General features: G+C 43.1%; 2 protein-coding genes across 3 annotated transcripts in view; one reads left to right on the top strand and one right to left on the bottom strand.

Annotated features, from left to right (window-relative positions):
* The first annotated feature begins 288 nt into the window (after positions 1 to 288).
* LOC143943353 (olfactory receptor 8U3-like) lies at positions 289 to 16,117 on the top strand. Of its 2 annotated transcripts, none has more exons than XM_077465073.1 (2): positions 289 to 419; positions 10,104 to 16,117. In XM_077465073.1, exon 2 carries the CDS (start codon positions 10,608 to 10,610, stop codon positions 11,544 to 11,546), a length of 939 nt encoding a protein of 312 aa, XP_077321199.1. In that variant the 5' UTR covers positions 289 to 419; positions 10,104 to 10,607; the 3' UTR covers positions 11,547 to 16,117. The 2 variants fall into 2 exon arrangements, with proteins under 2 accessions (XP_077321199.1, XP_077321200.1); XM_077465074.1 differs by having other exon boundaries at positions 378 to 419; positions 10,539 to 16,117.
* A 2,770-nt stretch (positions 16,118 to 18,887) lies between these two features.
* Positions 18,888 to 22,944, bottom strand: part of LOC143942247 (butyrophilin subfamily 1 member A1-like) — an 86,057-nt gene continuing 82,000 nt past the window's right edge. Inside the window, exon 6 of the mRNA XM_077463493.1 lies at positions 18,888 to 21,666. Within this exon, the coding sequence (XP_077319619.1) occupies positions 21,059 to 21,666 (608 nt within the window). The 3' untranslated portion in view covers positions 18,888 to 21,058. The remainder of the gene's footprint in view (positions 21,667 to 22,944) is intronic.

Here is a 22,944-nt window from a genome sequence, read left to right as displayed (position 1 = left end):
ACATTAATGGCTGTGTGTTGGGTTATAGAAGCTGTGCACTCTTTACTTTACATTGTAGCAAAGTGTCATTTCTTCAGTGTTTCACATGAAAAGATATTATAAAATATTTACAAACATGTGAGTGGGTGTACTTACTTTTGTGAGATACTGTATATTAAAAATAGTATTCACAAAAATCACATACAAAAACTATTGTTTTCTGACTTAAATGTTGGAGGGGTTAACATAAAGCTTTCTAAAGCATAATAATGGTGATTTGCAAAGGGAGAAAAAATATGTTCCCTCTAGTGAATAATATTTGTTTGCGAAAATGTGTTAATCCTGCAAGGACAATGATATAAATTGTGCTTCACCTACATCATCCGCTAATTGCATATCCCTGTGCTAGATCATCTGCTACACATAACAAAGGTCAATAGGTAGGTTATTCCTATACACAGAAATCAGCATAGCCAAAGGAGAACTTCAATTAGAAATAACCATGTTATCTTAAAGATGTTTTTTAACATATTTAAATGTCATATTTATGGACCCACAAATTCAATTAAGTGCAATGTTCTTGTTTTTACTTCTCGACAGCCTGGTCACAAGTAATTTACTTTTTGCAATATATGTTTCTTTTCTTTCAAGAATTCCAGCGATGACACATACTTCCTATGTCTATTTATTAACATTCCAAAAGCTGATCAAGTTTTTTAATTGTTTCAGTATGTACTTTTAAAAGTACCAGTATTGCACAAAATATGTTTTTTTTTTATATATATATATATATTTTATTTTCTGTGATCATTATTTAAAATCTTACAATCCTTTTATTTCACACACAGCCATATATTGCCTAAACATTTTATACCTAGCACTGGTTATAGATTATGCTAACATTTCTCCTGTGCAAAATATTGTGGAGAAAAAATATATAGATCAATACATAGCTAATGTAGACAGGCTTTTATAGGTGGTCAGCGTTTTTTTTTTTTTTTTTAGGCCTGTACACTTGCGATCTATGTTAGCCTATATGGCCATGCGCATCAGGCATTTAGATCCATACAAAACCAAGAGAAATACGGAATTCGTTGCAACACTTCACCTTTATTGATCCTTCATGTAAAATACATCACAGACAATGCGGGGTACAGTAAACGTTGACAGGTTTCGTGCTGACCTCATACACAAAAAATACAATAAATCACCCATATGAGCTCTTTACTACCATGAGCCCAACTACACTAATTGAAAAATCCCTCCCTATAAAGGGCGGGTTATGTTGGAACTACTTACAGCACATTAAAGGATAAGTTAACTTTTTAGAAAAAAATAAAAATAAATTCACATTTTTTTTGCAGATAAAAAATAAATGCATTTTTTTTGAGCCTGTAAAGCATTGTACCAGCGATCAGCAGATGCCTGGTGCCAGGCAGGTCTCCTGCAGACCTGTAAGTGTATCTGTGTGCCCGTACAACCCATATGGGCAAGCAGATACAATCTGACGGGAAGAATCAATGAACTACCACTGCGCACCACAGCGCCATGGCAGTTCAATGAAAACTACAAACTGACAGCCGCAAGGGATGTTGGAGCTTGTAGTTCATTTACACGCAGAGCTAGCTGAATGAATGATGCAGCCATGTGGGCGGAGCCCCGCATGGCCATGCTGATTTCAAAAAGTGACAGCTAGTACAGGAAACTTCTCCCCATACTGCTGTCATGGGGGGGGTGGGGGGGATTGGGCAGCAGCTGCAGCATTGCGAACATGTTACATGTTCCACCCTAAAAACAGATGGAACATGTAACATATTCCCAAAGATATTGTTAAAATTAGGAGCAAGAGGGTGGAACTTTGAACGAAGCATGGGGTTGAAATGAATGCAATGGTGGAGATTGAGATATTTAATATTACATAAATAACAAAATTACATACTTAATTTCCATATACATTCAAATAGGAATACACATTAAACGTGGCGTTAATTCCTAAAACAGTGGTAACTGGTAATAACATGGTTAAAAATGGGTAGCATGATAGAGTTACAGAGTCCACCATATATCACAGTGGGGAACAAAAATGTTGCAAAGTAACACCTGCATGGCCTATGACCTTACTGGTCCCTGTCACCTGTCACATAATGTGATGGTATGAATATATTAATAATATAAACTGTTAGAGCTGTACTATACTGGTATACAACAGTTGTTAGCTTGATGCGTTTCGCGGCTTGGTGCTGCTCATCAGGAGAAAGCACGTGGTGCAAATGGTGCAAATGGGAGATGAACAACTAGATAAATAATCTTGTATCAATAGAGGGGAGGAGAATGAAGATGGAGACACTCCCAATTTTATTTATGGGCGACTGCCCTGGTCGAGCCTGGTCACACGGATCTCCTGCACACACTAGTTCTCATGTCCCTCCTGAACACTGGTCCCAAAAAAGTGTCAAAAGTGTCTGATCTGTCTGCGGCAATGTCGCAGTTCTGCTAAAAATCGCTGATCACCGCCTTACTACTAAAAAAAAAATTAATAAAAATGCCCTATTTTGTAAACGCTATAAATTTTGCACAAACCAATCACTATACGCTTATTGTGTTTTTTTTTTGTTTTTTTTACCAAAAATATGGAGAAGAATATATATTGGCCTAAACTGATGAAAAACATTTTTTTTTTTACATTTTTTGGGGATATTTATTATAGCAAAAAGGAAAAATTTTTTTTGCTTATAGCGCAAAGAATAAAAACCACATGTAATCAAATACCACCAAAAGAAAGCTCTATTTATGTGAAAAATGGACATACATTTTGTTTGGGTACAACGTTGCACGACTGCGCAATTGTCAGTTAAAGCCACTCAGTGCCGTATCGCAAAAAATGGCCTGATCATTAAGGGGGCAAATGGCAAATCCTTCCCATCCTTCGGTGGTTAAGGTAGGCTCAGACAAAGTGATAGCTCTCTGTCTGTTTCAGTGTGTGCAAAACCATATGTAATGAAAGCTTTTTTAATATATATTTATGGTGTAGAGCCCTCTGACCGATACGGATAAGGATGAAAGACAAGGATAACATAAACTCGCTTACTTGAAATGGACCTGAAAGTGTGCCCTGGTCTAACGTACGGTATACCAAAATAAGGGGGCATACCTTAAAATGAAATGAATATGAAATGGGTGAAATGAGTACTCATATGAGGAGTGTGCTAGAGTAAAGGCCTGATAAAGGGGCGGGTGGGCCGGTATCGCGCACCGGAACCGACGAGGAAGGATGGGCGAACGGCTGATTATATACCACCGGGCTCCACCCATAATTTCAGGCCACCATACTGGCCTTTCTATTTATGGTGTAGAGCCCTCTGACCGATACCGATAAGGATGAAAGACAAGGATAACATAAACTCGCTTACTTGAAATGGACCTGAAAGTGTGCCCTGGTCTAACGTACGGTATACCAAAATAAGGGGGCAAAACACTCAGGTAGGGGAAGCATTTTTATTGAACCAAGACTGTTACTGGGTAAGTTTGACAAAGGCCTGGGCCATCTCAATCTGCGGATTGGGTACGTAACGTGCAAAACAGGAGGACTTCCATCTACCCAACTTTTTGATAACATGGACCGGGACCCCTTGGCGGGAGGCCGTTGAAGCTGCCCCGATGCGAAATGAATGTCCTGAGTAGTGCGCAGGATTGAGGTGAAGGATGCCCAGGAGTATCCTGACATGCTCCATGAACTGGGCTGCGTTGAGAGGTTTTGAGTGAAAGGGTAGAAGTGGGCCAGTCCCTGGTTGATCGGCCAAAAGGGTCAACAAGCGGGAGAGGACAGTAACCGGACACCAGCGGTTGTAGGTCTTATAGAAATGTATGTCCGTACCTGGGCCAAGCTGCTGTGTCTTGGAAACCGCTAAGTGCAAGATGAAATGGTCCTCGAACCTGACTAGATGGTGCTTGCACAGCATACGTGCTGAGGGGCTACTGCAGGTAAACTCGCCTGGCCGCAGGAAGCCGTAGAAGGCCAGATGTATGGCTGCTTGCAGGACGACACTGACATGGAGACCGAAAGGTGAAGAGGCCAGAATATCTGACATGTCCCTGAACACTTCGCCTGTGATAGGCAGCCGTTTGATGCTGGAAACTGGCCGACGTTTCTGAATGCCGTGCATGAGAGCCCGGACGGCGTGAAAGGTAAATAAGGAGGGCTTGGTAGGGTCCTGGAGGGACGTGAAGTGTTGTACCCCGGCCAAGTACAACCGGATTGTGTTGAAGGACAATGCCAAGTCCGAATGGCAGTAGGAAAGGAAGGCAAGGACTTGTTTGACCCGGGAGGACTCTGTATTGTGAGATGATGCGAAGCGACTAAAGGCCCTCCAGGCCGACTGATAGGCCTTGCGGGTATTGTCTGAGAGGGAGTGATCAATGAGTTGAGTTGCTGCTGACAAGTGTGGGGCTAATCCAAGATCAGTTGAGACCAGTCCGGGATAGCTGCTGATGTTGGTTCGGCTCCGGGCACCTGATCAAAAAATGAAACAAAGTTAAAGCGGGAGAGGGCATCCGCCGCCTGATTAAATTTGCCGGGAACAAAGGAACAATGAAGGTTGAACTGAAACAATAATGAGAGCTGGGTCAGTCGCCGCAGGAAGGACATAATCTGTAGAGACCTGGACCTGCCTTTATTAACAATCTCCGCAGTGGCCAGGTTATCTGTAGAAAAGACCACCGTCTGGCCCGACCAGCTGCGGCCCCAGGTGTGTGCAGCGGCTACAATGGGATATAGCTCAAACAGGGAGGACGTCTCAGTGAAGCCAGGAATAGCCAGTATCTGTGGAGGCCAGGGGGCTGCGAGCCAGAGGTTGCCAAAGATCGCCGCAAAGCCCGTGGAGGCCGCCGCGTCGGTCACCACCCGAGGTGAAAGGGCGGACACGGAGGGGACGAACAGGGACACTCCGTTCCAAGAAGATAGGAATTCCTCCCACATGGCTAGGTCTGCCATAGCCGCGGAATCCAGGCTGAGTACTTGCTCCGGGTCCTGAGAGTGGGATAACAAGGCTAACAGGCGTGACACGAACGAGCGCCCCTGGGGGATGATGCGCATAGCGAAATTAAGCATACCAAGAAGGGACTGAAGTTGTCTCTTGGTACAAGTTCTGGCATGAGTGAAGTCCCTCAGGACCGTCCTGATGCGGGTCAGTTTATCCGGGGGAAGGCTGGCCTGCATAGTGTTAGTGTCTAGGCTGACCCCGAGGAAGGTGATAGCCTGCGACGGACCCTCCACCTTGTGCTCGGCGATGGGGACATTAAGATTATTGAAGACTACCCTCAACTTACCCAGATCTCGTGGAGGAGAGCCGGGTGGCTCTATCAGCAGGAAGTCATCCAGATAATGAATGACTTCCTGACACTGGGCTACGTGTAACAAGATCCAAGCAAGAGCCTGCGCGAAGGTGTCGAAGAGCCAAGGACTACTCTTGGACCCGAACGTGAGTTTAGTGGCAAAGTAGTACCGCTGCCTCCACTTGATTCCATGCCAGCACCAGAGGGACGGATGGATGGGAAGAAGTTTAAAAGCGTTTGAGATGTCGGCCTTGGAAAGCCATGTACCTGTGCCTGTTTTAAGAATGGCCTGGATGGCCATGTCTACCGATGCATATTTAAGGGAGAACTCCTCAGAGGGAATAAGAGAATTGAGGCTGGGAACCGTAGAGGAATGAGGCGCTGACAAATCATAAACCAATCTGAGTTTATTAGAGAACTTGCCCTTGACAAGCCCAATAGGGCTGACTCGCCAGGTGCTGAAAGGGGGCTGTACAAAAGGGCCGATGACAAAGTCCTGATCTAGCTCAGATTGCAGCAGTTGGTCGATGGCTTGTTCATCCGTGGCTGCTGACCGTAGGTTCTGGCATTCGTGCGTGAAGTGAGGGAGAGAGATAAGTCCAGTGTGAAAACCTTCCGTGAAGCCCTGGACGAGGAAGGCGGACAGTGAGGGGGTAGGGTGACTGGAAAGGTAGACACTAAGCCATGCAACATTGAGCCGGCTTAGTCAAGACATTTTGAGCTGCTTGATCTCACACATGAGCCGGGGGTGAGCTCTATGACACTGGGTGCACACATGGAGCAGCCTACACTGACTGAAGTTACACGACCCACTGTTGTAGTTGTTGCAGATCGGAGCACCGCCCATGGTCTTAACTGGGCGCCCTAGCTTATCGGTCTGTGGCGGGCGAGCTGGTGCTTGCAGGCCCTGAGCGGTACCCGAGGTAGATGGACCGTCGAAGGGCGGGGCTGCCACTGAGGTAGCGCACCAGGCCGCAGTATGTGTTGCTGACTGGCAGATTGCACACAGAGGGGACCGTAGCCCCGCGAAGTGGCGGCAGAACAGTTCGGTGTCCATGGTGCTCCAGTCCGTAGGGGTCTGGAACTGGGAGAGCCTGGCGGCTGCTCTAGCGGAGAAGGAGCGGTGGTAGTCATAGAATGAAAACCCGCCGTACTTGTACCCCAGGTCAACTACCACATGGAGGTACCGATCCAGCTCCTCCCTTCTGCCAGGGGAGGCTGAGCAAATGATGTCCCTCATCATGCCGAAGGCCAAGGAAAACTCGGTGATAGAGAGTTTCCTGTCTAGTCTGGGATCCTTGGCTTTGAGGACCACTGATACGTCCCCCCAAGTATACGCCTTATTCTCTGCCAGCTCGTGAATCGAGATCAGAAGAGAAGCCAAATTGACGTCTTTGCCCTCTAAGATGTCCTTCCTGATGTTTGCTGACACCAAATGAGACGGGTACACTATTGGTGCACCTCCGGAGATACCTGCGGGAAGACTAACAACTGGCTGGGATGCTGGTACTGGCGGAGAAACAGAGGGGTGGGTCTCGAGGAGGGCCACTCGGCCCTGCAGATCTGACATCGAGGTTGTGAGGGACGACACCAGGGTGTGGAGCTGTGAGATAGAGGAGGCGATGGAGCCCAATGAGGCCTGCTGAGCCGAAGCCTCCACCACCGCGGGGGGAGGAAACAGGAGCCGGAAAAGCTCTGCCTTTCTGGCTGTTGCTGGAAAGGGGACACCCCTGCGTCTCAGCTCGGCTGTCAGCCTGGGAATGGTCCATGCTCTGAAGGCCCTTTGGCTGCCATTTTCTGAAACGGATGGAGACAATGGAGCCGTGAGGTCCTCGCTGTCAGCCTGGGACATGGTGACAGAACGTGGGTCTGATGAGGCTACAAGCCCTCTGATCCGGGTTTTCTCCTAATACGGACCTACAAGGGGTGACATGGATTATAACTGGTTGGAGACTCCTAAAGAAATACCTGTTTTAAAGAAGGATGCTTTGCTGAAGGGCGTTTTCCCACTAGATGATTATGCTTACCTAAGGAGGCACCGTCCGACCAGGTGCAGGCTGGACCTACTGAACTCGACTGACCTGAGGAGATGAAGGTGAAGTTTTTGTTTGAGACTCCCACCTGATGAAGGCTAGCTAACAGTGGAGGTGAGACTTCAGACATGAGATGAAAATGACACAAATGAAAGAAACAGATGACATTTCTCTTCTCTTCCCCCCTACCCCCTTTTATTATATATATATTTTTCTTTTTTTCCTTTTATCGCGAAATGAGGCTGACGAGCAAGGGCCCCCCGATAAGAATCCAACATTGAAGAATCAACTGGACTAGAAGTGGGAAGCGATACGTGACCGTGAAATGAGTAAATCTGCCATGACAGAGATCCGAATCGCCATGCCACAAACTTGCGACCGAGCACGAAACGGAAACTGGAGCATATACTGAAATGAGGCCATTCCTGGGGCACGCCGGGACGAATTGGTCCGTGAATGTGATTTATTCGTACCGGAACGTGATAGGTGAAATGAAATGAAACCCATGACAAAGACTGGAATCAGAAGACGAGCCCATGCACCTAACAGATGAATCCTGTCTTTGGAGCATGTACTGAAATGAGGCGTAGCAGCTGGGCACACCGGGACGAATCGGTGCATCCAATAAATGCAACAAGATTCGAATCGGAGCGTAATAAGTGACAGAAATGATATCCCATGACAGAGACAGGAATCAACGACTGGACTGATGGTAGCAACAAAGAATCCGTCTCTGGCGCATGTACTGAAATGAGGCGTAGCAGCTGGGCACACCAGAATGAATCGGTGCATAAATAATATGCGACAGGATTCGAATTGGAGTGTAATAAGTGACAGAAATGATGTCCCATGACAGAGACAGGATTCAACGACTGATCTGTAGGTTTACCAAAGAATCCGTCTCTGGAGCATGTACCGAAATGAGGCGTAGCAGCTGGGCGCACCAGGACGAATCGGTGCATAGAGGAATGCGACAAGACTCGATTTGGAGCGTAATAAGTGACAGAAATGGTATGCCATGACAAAGACAAGAATCAGGGACCGTGCGTGATCCTGCGAGTGATTCAGTCTCTGGAGCATGTACAGAAATGAGGCCGAACCCTGGGGCACTTCAAAGCGAATCGGTGCACCGGAGGTGCGACAGGATTCGCGCCGGAGCGCGACTAGTGACAGAAATGATTTTGAAACAGTAGAAATGACTGGGACTGAAATGAATGAAACGAGATGAAATGAGACACATAACACAATTGCATGAATGAAGAGACATATTCGAACTGGAGCAGACCAAGCGAAACGTGCGGACTGTTTGCCTTGTCGTAACAAGCAGTCGGCTGTGAGTCGAACGATTCGACCGCTACAAATAGAAATGCTCGGGCAGTCGAACGGTTTCGAATGCCGTACCTGCGAATGAATCGCCTGACGTGGCGTAATCGAACGTGTCGAACGATGATAACGACTACATCGAAAGTAGAACATAGTGACATGCGTACGAGGCCACCGAAAACATTCGATATGAAAGAACCGAGCGGCTCGTGAGTACAAGCAAGATGACGGTACATCGAAAACATAATGAAAAGAGGGTGCCGAAGCCCTACCTGCGACAGCCGGCCCGAGGCGTAGCGACAAATTCGATGGGTACGACGACACTCCGACGGCGAAACCTACGGATGCTGATGGACGAGAGACGGTTTGTCAAAAAATTGGAGACGAATAACGCGGGAGCTGACGAACAGGCTCACTGCGTCTGGTCTGGATAGTCGGCCCTTGATATCTGACGTATCAGGTATCGCGCACCGGAACCGACGAGGAAGGATGGGCGAACGGCTGATTATATACCACCGGGCTCCACCCATAATTTCAGGCCACCATACTGGCCTTTCTATATATATATATATATATATATATATATATATATATATATATATATTTTTTTTTTTACTTTGCTGAGGTTAATATGTGTCTGTGAGACTCTCACTTGTGACACAGCAAAACATATTTTATAGGTATAAGGAAGCCAAGCTTTGTTTAACAATATTCGTTAGCCCCTCATATCACTAACAGTTTGGACACACAGACTTTTTGACACAACATGCCACAGGTCACTACATCCCTGATGTGTCCCTCATTCTTAAGTTCTAAAGTTAGGAGGTATGATGGTTAGATTTGTATGCACTTAAACTCTTTATATTGGCTAGAATATTCATTCTAGCCACTAAAATGTATTTATGCACATGCATGCACATTTATGCACAGATGGATTGGGGCATTTTTTTACATTTATTTTTTTAAATGCTGCCCTCAAATAGAAATCTAAACATGACGATGCGCAAGTACACATTGGCTAAAATAGAGCTGTGTTCAGAGAGATTTAAAAAAAAATGAAAAAATGCCTCTAAAAGCAAACTAAACCCTCCTATTCTTTACAGCCAACAAGGAAGCTGCTATATTTTCCTCTATTTATTCTGCAGTTGCCATAAAGCTTCACATGTGATCAGTTATGACACCAGCCACTTGGTGGCTTGGCAGTTCGACTGAGAACACGAAGAACTGTGACAGTTATGATTCATGGCATGTCATCAATGTAACTGTTTTGGGAAACTGTTAAGTCAATGGGTTTAGTTCCACTGTAAATTGTAAATGTACAAATAAAAAAACTGGTGTCACCAAATTGCAAAGCTTTGCCAGGGGAATAAAGTCCAGTAATGATGATAGCAATGCTTGTATGCTTGTAAAATTTCTGACAGTTTTTCCAAACAACAGACAATCCTTGGTGAAGACCCACTACCCCAGCACATCTCAGCTGTGCATGTTCCCAATGAGACCATGAAGAAGGGGGTGGGGTGTCTGTCGCTACACTCAGGTCTCAAATTAAACTCAGTTCTCTGTTATGTACTGTAGAGTGTTTGACATCAGATCTCCACCCCCTGCCTCCTGCAAGCTGAGGAATGCTAGTTAAACTGTCTACTTTAGAAGGCCGCGGAGGAGAAGGGCTGCAGATAAACAGTTACATCCTATGTAAGGGTTTATTATCGTTTTAAATAAATAATTTTTATGAATATGTTTCTTACCTGGAAATCCTGCCAGTAGTGACCCTTTGTATAGCAGACTAACAACTTTAGGCCACTGCCTCTCAATTAGCAGAAATGCTTTAAAATTATTGCCTGCTAATTTCAATGTTTTCTGGCTCATTCTTAGCAAATATTATTATAGGATTCTATTATGTATGTTTCCTTCTTGTAATGAGTTTTCAACTTCGTGTCTGAGATGGTGATGACCTACAACTTAAGTGATGGCCTAGACCTCATACTTCTTGGTCTCACTGATACTCCAGATGCACAGGCACCAATGTTTCTCATATTTCTCATCATATATCTTCTCACTGTTTTGGGAAACCTCGTTATTGTGACTGTTATTTGTATGAATCCAGAACTGCACAGTCCTATGTACTTTTTCATCTGCAATCTATCTTTCCTTGACATAGCTTACTCTTCAGTTACTCAGCCCAAGCTGCTCTCCATCCTCATAACTGGGCCAAGTGCGATCTCTTTTCCTGCATGCATTACACAACTCTATGTATTTATGTCATTGGCATGTACGGAATTTGTTTCATTAACAGCTATGGCTTATGATCGCTATGTTGCAATTTGTAAGCCTTTACATTATATGGTTCTAATGAAGAGAAGAGTCTGCATACAGTTGGCCATTATTTGTTGGGTGGTAGGATTCCTCGATCCACTGGCTCACACTGTGGTCATATCAAGGCTACCTTTTTGTAAACCACCTGTGCTGAATCACTTCTACTGTGATCTATCTCAGTTGCTCAGTCTATCTTGTGTGGATAAATTATTTATTGAAATTATGACCTATGTAGTTGGCTCAGTGGTAGCTCTTCCAGCCTTCTTGCTAACGCTTGTCTCATATGTGTTCATTATATCTACCATTCTTAATATAAGTTCATCTTCTGGTAGGCACAAAGCCTTCTCTACTTGTACGTCTCATCTAACTGTAGTCACTCTGTTCTATGGCACTGTCCTAGTCATGCATATGAGGCCTTCATCTCAAAATTTGCTTAAGCAAGACAAACCCTTGTCTGTGTTATACACAGCTGTTACCCCAATGATGAATCCTCTGATTTATAGTTTTAGGAACAAAGATGTAAAGAAAGCTCTAAGGAAACACACTAGTAAGAAAAAGTATGTTTAAATGGATGTAAAAAAAGCAAATAAAAATGCAACAAAAAGAATACCGGCTAAACTGCTTGGATTACTAATACTTTAGTCTGGCTGCACAAATAAAAATCTCCATTTAAAAAAAAAAAAAATTTAATGGAAAAATTCACGTTTCAGTGCAAGCATCGCTCTCTATTCAGGAGTAAAAGACATTGAAGGAAACATGATATATGAGGCTCAAGCAGACAAAATCAGCAGCTGAAGGAACCATAATTTAAACACAACACAGTCTGTTCTTAAATCATACCCAATGTGGGTTTTTAGCTAGAGTCCTTATGCATGTCGGTACTGTTCTCAGCCATGGCTAGAATACTCTGCAAAGAAAAATGCATACTCTTGCTTACCATGTCAGAAAAAGTGCAACCTCAGATGATAAAGATATTGTTTTTGCTAAATGAGGATTTAAAAATTGGAAAAGCCACTGAAGAAGGGCTTGGGATTCAACAAGGATGCACTTTCACAATCCAATTAATTGTGCAACCTTTTTCTTTGTAGGATGAAATTATGGAGAGAGAAAGTCTGGTTCCTCGCAGTCTAGTTTGGGCCTAGCCCCCCTTCTAGGTCCAAAACAGATTGAGAAGCACAGGGACAATGTGAAAAGCATGGGAGAAGTGATCACATTCCTAACTGTGAATAAATAATGGGACACAAGTCTAACAAAGAAGAGGATAGGTCTGATGGATTTTTTCCTGAAGCTATTTGGCATCCTTTAGTAATGTGGATTCAAACTTAGAGACATATTAATTGTCATAACACAGAATGAGAAATGTACATCCCATGATGTGCAAAATTAGAACATCGAAACTATGTGAAGTCTTGTGTTGCAATAAATGAAAAATTAATATGACAATGCTGACACAACGGGGTTCTGTTCAAAAAGTGATGGGACAGGTACAACTTTTAGAATCTATCAATAATGATTCCATTTGTCTGTAACTCTGTTCCTGAGAAACATCTGATTGGTTTGCTGGAGCTGAGTCCGCTGGATATAGAGTACATTGCAACACAAAAGTTAATACATGTATCTAAACATCATGCAGACTGTCAAACAAGGGGAATGGTATATATAATGTTCTGTGAATGTGGTGTGTTTTATGTAGGAAGAACAAAAAGGCCTCTTTGCTGAAGAATTTATCATCACATTATTACATCAGAAATGGATGAACATACCAATTGGTAGACGTGCAATAACATATCAATAATTAGGTTCGCTACTCTGGATAGGGTATATGAAGATCTGGGGGGGGGGGGGGGGGGTTGATAAAAGGGTCCTCCAAAGAGAGACCAAATGGATCTCCAATGTAAAAGCCAATTCCCATCCAGGGTTCAATGATATGTTGAGCTTGACATTTTTTTTATAGCAGTGGCCTTTTAACAGCAGTGGTCTGTGTAAAAAGTGTTGTAAAATGATGTATGTTATTAGCCCATGAACTTTCCAGCATCTGTTTAAGTTTAAGTTTTATTACTGTATTTTTGTTTGATTTTGTAAATATATACTGTATACACACCCCTTGAAATTTTCCACATTTTGACATGTTACAACCAAAAACGCAAATGTATTTTATGGGAATTTTATGTGATAGACCAACACAAAGTAGCACATAATTGTGAAGTGGGAGAAAAATCATAATAGGTTTTCAATTTTTTTTACAAATAAATATGTGAATAGTGTGGCGTGCATTTGTAATCAGCCCCCTGAGTCAATACTTTGTAGAACACACTTTGCTGCAATTACAGCTGCAAGTCTTTTTGGGTATGTCTCTGCCAGCTTTGCACATCTAGAAAATGACATTTTTGCCCATTCGTCTTTGCAAAATAGCTCAAGCTCTGTCAGATTGGATGTAGAGCATCTGTGAACAGCAATTCTCAAGTCTTGCCACAGATGCAGACTCAAGCAGGTTTTCTTCTAGGATTGCTCTGTATTTGCCTCCATCTATCTTCCCATCAACTCTGACCAGCTTCCCTGTCCCTGCTGAAGAAAAGCATCCCCACAACATACTGCCACCTCCATGTTTCACCGTAGGGATGGTGTGTTCAGGGTGATGTGCATTGTTAGTTTTCCACCACACATAGCGCTTTTCTTTTAGGCCAAAAAGTTACATTTTGGTCTCATCTGACCAGAGCACCTTCTTCCACATTTTTGCTGTGTCCCCACATGGTTCCTTGCAAACTGCAAATGGGACTTCTTATGGCTTTCTTTCAACAATGGCTTTCTTCTTGCCTTAAGGCTACCTGCATTATGGGACATGTAGCCCAAAATAGTTCAGTAGCTACTTTTGGGCGTCATGCAATCTGGGTTGCTGCAATTGCAGCAAAATTTGTCTTGCGACAATCACGGCAGACCCGTACCGTGATTGGAGGTGTCATTGAAATGAATGGCACCTTGAATGCGAGTCCCGCGTTTTGTCATTCATACCTCAGGGCTGTCAAATCATGGGCAGATCCGCTGTGAATCTTCCCCCGATTCAAAACGCTCTAGTGTGAATGCAGCCCGAGAGTTTCCTTCACTGGAACTAAGGGGCCAAGCCCAACCCCTGAAAAACAACCCCACACCATAATCCCCCCTCCACCAAATGATTTGGACCAGTTCACAACGAAAGGTCCATAAAGACATAGATGAGCGAGTCCTGCCCTCAACCCGATAGAATACCTTTGGGATGAATTAGAGAGGAGACCGAGAACCAGGCCCTCTCATCCACATCAGTGCCTGACTTCACAAATGCGCTTCTGGAAAAATGATTAAATATTCCCATAGACACACTGCTAAACCTTGTGGACAACCTACCCATAAGAGCTGAAGCTGTTATAGCTGCAAAGGGTGGGCCAACTCAATATAGAACCCTGCGGACTAAGACTGGGATTCCTTTAAAGTTCATGTGCGTGTAAAGGCAGGTGTCCCAATACTTTTGCTAATATATTGTATGTCCACTATTCCAACTGTACAATCTGAGGTGTAATATAGATCAAGCTCTTGTTGCAGTGGATGGTTATTATTTTGAACACACTAACTGAGTCATCTCCATGGTTATTATTCCAGGATTAATAAATATGGATTCTAAGTGATTTTATAAATTGTTCGTAATAAAATCAGATTATGTCTGTATATATTGTGATGCAAGTTCCTTTCTGTGCACGTAAAGTCTAACTAAATGTTTTAAATTGATTTTGGTATACATTACGGATGTGGTACTAAATGTCATCTAGAGCCACCCAAAAAGGTGAAAGAGGAGGATCTGGAAAGAGAAAACAAATCTCTTCACCATAAAGCTATATAATTTATCTTCAAAAGCATTATTGAGGGATGAGATCTAAGTTTTAGGAAAAGTGCTTAATTTTGCTACCCTATTAAACCAAATCTGTTAAAAGATTTTAATAGATTTGTTAGGTTGCTCATAATTACATAGTTAGTAAGGTTGAATAAAGACACCAGTCCATTCAGTTCAACCTGAGTGAGTGTCTACAATTGTCCCTAATGCTGTACATTGCACACTCACATCGGTCCTTACCCTCAAGGAGCCCACAATCCAAGGTCCCCATTAATATACTAGGGCCAGTTTTAGACAGAAGCCAATTAACCTACCGGCATGTCTTTGGAGTGTGGGAGGAAACTGGAGTACTTGCAGGAAACCCACAGGGGCACAGGTAGAACATGCAAACTCCAGGCAGGTAGTATCATGGTTGGGATTCAAGCCAGTGACCCTTTTTACTGCTAGGCAAGAGTGCTAACCACTACACCACTATGCATTTGTTTTTTTTACAATTTTTTTACTGGAAAAATGTTTTGTTATTTATTCCGCTGTCAGCGGGGAAGCCCATTGACAGCTGATGACTCATTGGTTGTTAATCATGCCACAGCCAGCCCAACTCCTTAACAACCAGCTTTTACTGCGCCCCGATTGGGCAAATCTTTGCCCAATTAGGGTGCAGAAGGCCCTTCGGCAGGGTCTGCGGAATACCCTGCAAATTCGGGTGCTCCGCCAACAGGTGAACAGCCAGTGTTCGACCCAAACTCATGCTTGGGGGCGAATCAGTCACTCAACCTTATTTATTCCTTTTGTTTGTATTGGTATGACATACAAAAGTGGAGAAACAAAAAGCCAAATATGACACATTCCTCTCGGCCTGCAATCGTCACATATAACACGTCTTATCAAAGACCCTGCCTTTTACCCTGCCTGGATTCCCCCTAAGTGTGGAGTGCAGCTAATTTATTTAGATTATATAAATTTGTATCCACATCTTCATTACACTTCTTTCCTGCTCTATGTGAAATTTATGGACTTCCTCAATCGGAATTACTCCGTTATTTACAGATTACATTTTTTTCGAACCATAAGCACTCTGTTTTCCCAGATGTTGTGTTTGAGCCTATATGTAATCATGTCCCACATATCAGAGGATTTTTGATTCTTTATAAACAAATTCTAGCTTGTTTGGATTCTAGCCTCCCTCCCTATGTCTCTAAATGGGAACAAGATCTAAACTGCTCATTCGATGATACTGAATGGTCCAGTATATGGTTAGCCACAAAATCTTCCTCTAATGTTATTGCTGTGAAAACAAATTATAAGGTGCTTTCTCGTTGGTATTTAGTTCCTGCTAGGATAGCGAAATATGCTCCCGATGACCCTGAAGCTTGTTTTCGCAGTTGTTCATATCCTGGCTACCAACTCCATATATGGTGGGATTGTCCAAAAGCCCAAAATTTTTGGAAGGCAGTTTTTGATTTAGCTTGTAAAGTATTAGAAACTTCCTAAAATCTAAAACCACATGGAATTCTACAGAATCAATTCCGCCTTCTTTTAAAGCTCTTAACAGCCGCAAGACAAACCATAGCTAAAGAGTGTAAAACTCAAAATCTGATCATAGCCGAAACCTTTCACAGAACCAATAGAGCCTTTGTTCATGCTAAAATGTAAACAATTGAGAGCGATCAGATCTGCAAATTTTAAAAACTTTGGTTACCTTGGATTAAACATTGTTTACCTCCTGACTTTGATGACACTTTACTATTGCCATGGAGCCATGCGTATAATACTTTATTTACCCTTCCATCACCCTTCAGTCGGTTGAAGCCGCTCTACCTCTATCAAATTTATACTTTATGCCCAGTGAATTTTTTCCCTTTTCTTTACTTCTATTCACTTACTCCTTTTTATGACCCTTTCCCTTTTATCAGTTCTTATGTGGTACTTACAAGGTTGTTTTTCAGACCCATTAAAATGTACATTTGCTTTACTGATTTACTATTCCCTGGTTTTAATCAGACTGACAGACAATAATCTATCTTTCTCTTTCTTTTTAATTATATGACAATTTTGACATTTGACTTTGATGGTCTATTTGATGCTTCTATAGTGCGATATTGCATTTGAATTTTTATTTGTCTTTTTCCAAATGAAGTGATTAGTTTGTTACCCTTTGAATACGTATCACAACGTTTGTAAAATTCAGATTGTTCTCCTTTATTTATTTATTTTTTATTTTTATTTTTTTCCATAAAGAATTTATTGAAGTTTCCAATAGTACAATATCAGTCGATACACAATGTATCAATACAAAGGGAAAGAAAAAACATGCAAACGTGCAAAATAAGAACACAGATAACAGCATGAACTGCGAAGTGGTTACAAACCCCTCTCATCATATAATGCGACTTACACCGTAAACAGTATCTACTATAAGCGAAAGGATCGAGCAGATTTACCCGGTAGGACCCCTTGCGGGTGGTCGGGGATTGTAGCGTAAACACTTCAAAGTGGACACTGTCAGGGTTTGCCATAGTTTGCGGTACGTGGGGCAAAAACAAATGGGTAAGCGGTTGACTGGAACCAGTCAATCGGGCCATGAACACAGTAATCTGCGTCTGGGCTAACTTCCCACCGGGGGGGAGTCAGTGGGATTTCAGGAGATGTAGGAAAAGAGAAAGGGACAGGCATGGGGGGGACAGGGGAATGGGAAGGGGCGGGGGGGGGGGAAGGGGTGTCGTCTCTCCGGGCTCCTCCACAAAAAAAAAATGTTCTCCTTTATTTTATTCAAAAGAATAAACACATTTTACAAGGAAAAATAATAATATACAATGATTAATAACAATGTAATTTTTATAAAAATTATACAATATATTTTCATTCACATAATAAAAAGGTATTTAACCGTATTTTTTTTTAAAATATGAAAAAAGTTTCAGTGTAATGTCATCTGTATGATTTACCATTAACAATGTTGTTGGTACCCAAATAGCAAAGATAACTTGCCACACATTTGCGGTTGAATTGTGAGTCTGTTAACCTGCTGCACATTTTCACTGGCAAGTTGTACACTTGCAGAGCATTTCAAGCACAAGTTCTAGTTGACACCTTTCCAATCTGTAGCAAATTTGCGTGGCAAGTCTCTAGCAAGAGCAAAGTTGTAGTGGCGACTGGCGAGTCTACAGCAAAAGTTCTGCAAGTCTACAGCATGAGCCCCGCAAGTCTACAGCAGGGGGCAAAGCTTAGCCACAGTGACCTCTGTGGTGGGATGACTATTGCACATCATAACTGAACCAGAGCTTGCGATATTTGCAAAGAAAGTTAACCTGGAGTCATATAATGCAGACTTGTGGCAATTGTGCAACAAACTTGTGAAGCCTGACAAGTTTAACAATAGCTTAGCAAGTCATTTTCAAACTTGCAGCTCAATTGCTTGCTATCTGGATTTTTTTGCTTTGCCACTTGAAGGTTTAAAAAAAAAGTGCAAGGTTGCAGTGGTGAGTCTACAGCAGGGGTCAGCAACCTTTTTTCACTTACGGGCCATATTCAAGGTATGTGAATGCATGGAGGGCAACAGTCACCTGCTAATAAATGAAGATAATAATAATAATCCTAACATAGTAATAATAACAGTACAGGTTTACCTCACTTTACTAATACAAAGCATTACATTACTTAGCCCCTTTCACATTACACAGCTCCTACACCTCTGGTTCCCTTTACATTACACAGTCCCCGCACCTCTGGTCCCCTATACATTACACACCCCCTTGCACTTCTGGACCCCTTTACATTACTCAGCCCCCACAGCTCTGGAACCCTGCATGTTACACAGCACCCCGCAGCTCTAGACCCCTGTATGTTGCACAACCCCTGTATGTTACACAACCCCTGCAGGTTACACAGCCCTCCCTCCCACAGCTCTGGACCCCTGCACATTACACTATACAACAGCCCTCCCCACAGCTCTGGACCCCTGCATGTTACACAGCCCCCCCCCAAAAGCTCTGGACCCCTGCACATTACACAGCCCCCCAGCCCTTGACCCCTGCATGTTACACAGCCCCCTTACCCATGACTCTTGATTGCTGCACATTAAACAGCCCCCCACAACTCTGGATCCCTGCAAGTTACACAGCCCCCCCAGCTCTGAACCCCTGCATATTACACCGCCCCAGCTCTGCCCCTTCCTACCTTACTCATGCAGAGGGGGAGACAGCAGCATTGAACAGAGGGGGTGAACTGCTGGAGTTAATTTTTCATATTAACAAGCTAATGATTGGTTGCTAGGACCACCTAGCAACCAATCACCTGCTGATTAAAGTAGAAAGTTTACTCCGACAGTTCCATTCCAGTTCTCCATTTAGTGCTGCTCCTCTTAACTCTCTCTCTCCCCTGCTGTACAGGAGAGACAGTGTTTTCGGTTTCCTGCTCTGCTGTGAGCAGCGGAGTCAATCCGGCGGCTGGCCCTGGATGTCCCTCAGGTACTGGTATGTTCCGGACCTGAGCTGGGCACCCCACACCCTTCAAGCTCACCTCTCTCTCCCTGTCACAGTGCCGCTGCGCTGCCTGAGCCCATCCTGCCGTCGCGGCTTCACTCGGTGGGGCCGCCGGCCTGACAAGGGCCAGATATTTAGCGGCGGAGGGCCGGGTGCGGCCGGCGGGCTGTAGGTTGCTGACCCCTGGTCTATAGCAAGAGCTCTGCAAGTCTAGAGCATGAAAATTTAGCTACAGTGACCCCTTTGGTGGGATGACTATTGCACAACAGAACTGAACCAGAACTTGTAGCAGACTTGCAGAATGTTTACAAAGAATGTTGATCTGGAGTTATGCAATCTTGTAACAAACTTGTGAAGCCTGGCAAGTCTAGCAATAGCTTAGCAACTCATTTTTGCAGCACAATTGTTCTCTATCTGGGTATAAGCAAAACAAAGCATATCAATGAAGTTAAAGAGGAAGTAAACCCTGATGGGTTTACTTCCTCTTTCATTCCCTGCAAAGGCAAAGCATAATGGACTACTATGCATCTCATAGTAGTCCATTATGTGTCACTTACCTGACACAGGAGCCAGCGAAGTCACCGCTGTCCCCTGTAGTCCAGTGCATCCATCTTCTCGGTGGGGTCTCGCAGCTCCGCCGCTGTCATTTGGCGAAGCCGCGATGGCATCACTCCCGCACATGCGCACAGGAGCCGACATGTACGGCATCTTCGTTGTTGACGATGCCGTGCTCAGTGCGCCTGCACGCCGCTGTCTACGGCGCATGCACCGTAGACAGCGGTGCCTGTCTTTGGGAAAATATCTCCTAAACCATATAGGTTTAGGAGATATTTCTTGGACCTACAGGTAAGGCTTAATCTAGGCTTACCTGTAGGTCAAAGTGTGTTGTAAGGGTTTACAACCACTTTAAAGTAGAACTATAGGCTTTTTTTTTTGGATAACTTAGGGGAGGGTTATTACCTTTGTCAGTTATTTTTTGACATCTGTGTCCCATTGAGGAGATTACCCCTTATTTCCCGTCCCATAGCCAAAACAAGAAGTAAGAGAAAAGTCCTTCAAAGTGAGGAAACTAAAACAATTTTTTGCCTTTAATTATGGTAATGGTTCCCGAAACTGAATAAACTATAGGAAAGTGATATACTGTGTGTGTATATATACACACACACACACACACACACACACACACACACACATATAACCCTCTCATTGATCTTGATTCCTTTACATTGATTAAAGTCTGTCTCCTTTTCATGTAACATATTCAAAGATCTTTATTCTAAGTATGTGAAGCAGTCATGACATCAGCATTCATCGGCAAGTGTAGATGCAGGTTAAATTTGCAAAAGTCTTGTTATAAAGATATGGCTCAGACCTTGTGTTGGTGGTTGAAATGTAGAGGCTCTGGTGAGTTTATTTCTACAGAGAAGCTTGATGGTCCTGGAAAATTCTAACATGCACATAACTCTGGATTACCTAAGACTTCCAATTGTCAAAATGGAGATTCTGTGTTCCCATGGTTGTAGGTCCAGCAAATGGCAGCAAATATGTCACATTTTTTATCCATTTAGGCAGGAACACAAACTTGATCAAAATTGTACTGATTAAAGTTGTGTAGTAAAATGTTTATTCGTTTCATCACCTAGGACCTCCAATAGTCGAAGAAGAGATTCTGTATTCCCACAATTATTGGTCCAGCAAATATATTATATTTTTGTATCTATTCATGGCATCTTTTTAATTTAGACTTGGTCCAAATTGTTCTGATTAAAGTTTTGTGGTAGGATGTTTGTTGTTTTATTGCTGACATTAGGTACACAATGAGGACAATCTTTAGAACATAGATGAATACTTTCAGCAGGAGTCCAAATGGAGAAAAATGGTAATAAAGGCACTTTATTTAGTGATGTATCTTCATATTTGTAGAGTATTTTGCCATTACCATTATTAAAGAAGATGAGTTTACACTTGTTCACATTTACATAGACCCCAACTGTTTGTAGTTTTCCAAAGATTTGGATTGGGACATTTATATTAGCAAGTGCTTTGTAGTCATTATTTATTCTTTCTATCGTCCAAAAGCCTTCCTTTGGTAAGACATTTATCTTCCCTATCCTGTTTACATTATCACGGGCAACACCAATAGTCCAGTGAGCTGCATTTTGCACATTCACCTGCCAATAGCATTTACCTTTTCTCAAAGGCTCAGCTCCTACCACATAAAGTTGTGTGTCAAATCTTCTGTCGTTCATCTGTACATCTTTTCTAATAGGTGTATGAGACAACCGTTTATGGTCCTCCGACACTTCTAGGTCTGGATGTGCAGTGTCTGGATCAAGATTAACTTCAACTTAGAATGGAAACAAATATTTTAAAAGTAAAAATGACGAAAACATAATAAATAAATAAAAGGCTAAAATGTATTATTGAATGTTAATTAAAAAAAAAAAAAAAAAAAAAACGTATTCACTAGTCAAAAAATACATTTGGATATGGACAACTGGCTTCTGTGGGACCTCTTTAACCACTTGCCAACCATATACTGTATACATATGGTGGCTCTTCTGTGCAAGTTTAGGTACCTAGTATATGATCCGCAGTCCACTCCTGTGTCCACTGGCCTGGCAGTGCTGTGATTCAATCCAGCACAACCAGTCTTCAGAAGTGATGAACGAACTTCCGACGGGACGTTTCGCGAACGCTTACCGCGAACGGGGCTGAACGTTCGCGAAACCGAACGTTCACCGCGGGCTCCATTGACTTTAATGGGAGGCGAACGTTTCAAACCTTTAGGGCGAATTTGCGGCCACTAGGTGATTATTAGCAGGGAAATAATAGTCCTACCACATGGCCAATGTCATAATACATGTATGAGGTGAATTTGGGATCGATAACTAGTGATGGCCGAACGGTTCGCCCGGCGGTCGTTTCGCGGCGAATTTCCGACATTCGCGGTCCGCACGTTCGAACGCCTTTTTCCGTCGTTCGCCGCGGCGGACTTACGTGTTTAATGTATACAAGAACTTTAACCTTTGGTGACACGTTTATCATGTGATACAGGACAGCCAATTGAGACATGACAGCACATGGACACTTGTACATTCCCCCTAACCTATAAATACACCCGATCCGGTGGCCATTTTACATTCTTTCTTCTGTTACGATAGGGACAGGTTCCTGTGTGGAGTAGGGAGAGATAAACCACTAGCTATTTGGTACACAAAAGTTCTTTTCAGGACTGGTATAGGTGTTAGGTGTTGATAGGTTTGCTGTGCTGCTGATTCTTGCAGCAGCCTGAGTGTCTTTTGTTAGTTTAGAGAAAGGGAAAGGACGGTGTATGCTACAGGGACAGCCAGATTAGTCTTTCATCATCATCATCATCATCATCATCATTAGCTGTTACTATCAAGGTCCACAAAAGAGCTGTTCCAGTAACCACTAATCGTTCTCTTTTTTTGCCAATTTGTATAGGGACAGGAAGGAAGCAGTGTTGTCAGGCAGTGAGGGTAATTTTAAAGACTTGCTGTTATTATTAGTTCCACAAAGGTTCTTTTCAGGACTGGTATCAGTGGTACAGTAATAGGCTTGTACATGTATAATATTCTTTCTTCCAAATATAGAAAGGATA

This window comes from Lithobates pipiens, unplaced genomic scaffold (genome assembly GCF_037356315.1).
Source record: "Lithobates pipiens isolate NorthernLeopardFrog02 unplaced genomic scaffold, aLitPip1_a1.2 Scaffold_30, whole genome shotgun sequence".
NCBI classification, from domain to species: Eukaryota; Metazoa; Chordata; class Amphibia; order Anura; family Ranidae; genus Lithobates; species Lithobates pipiens.
Note: the sequence above shows the minus strand (reverse complement) of the source record. Positions and strands in the feature narration are given on the sequence as shown.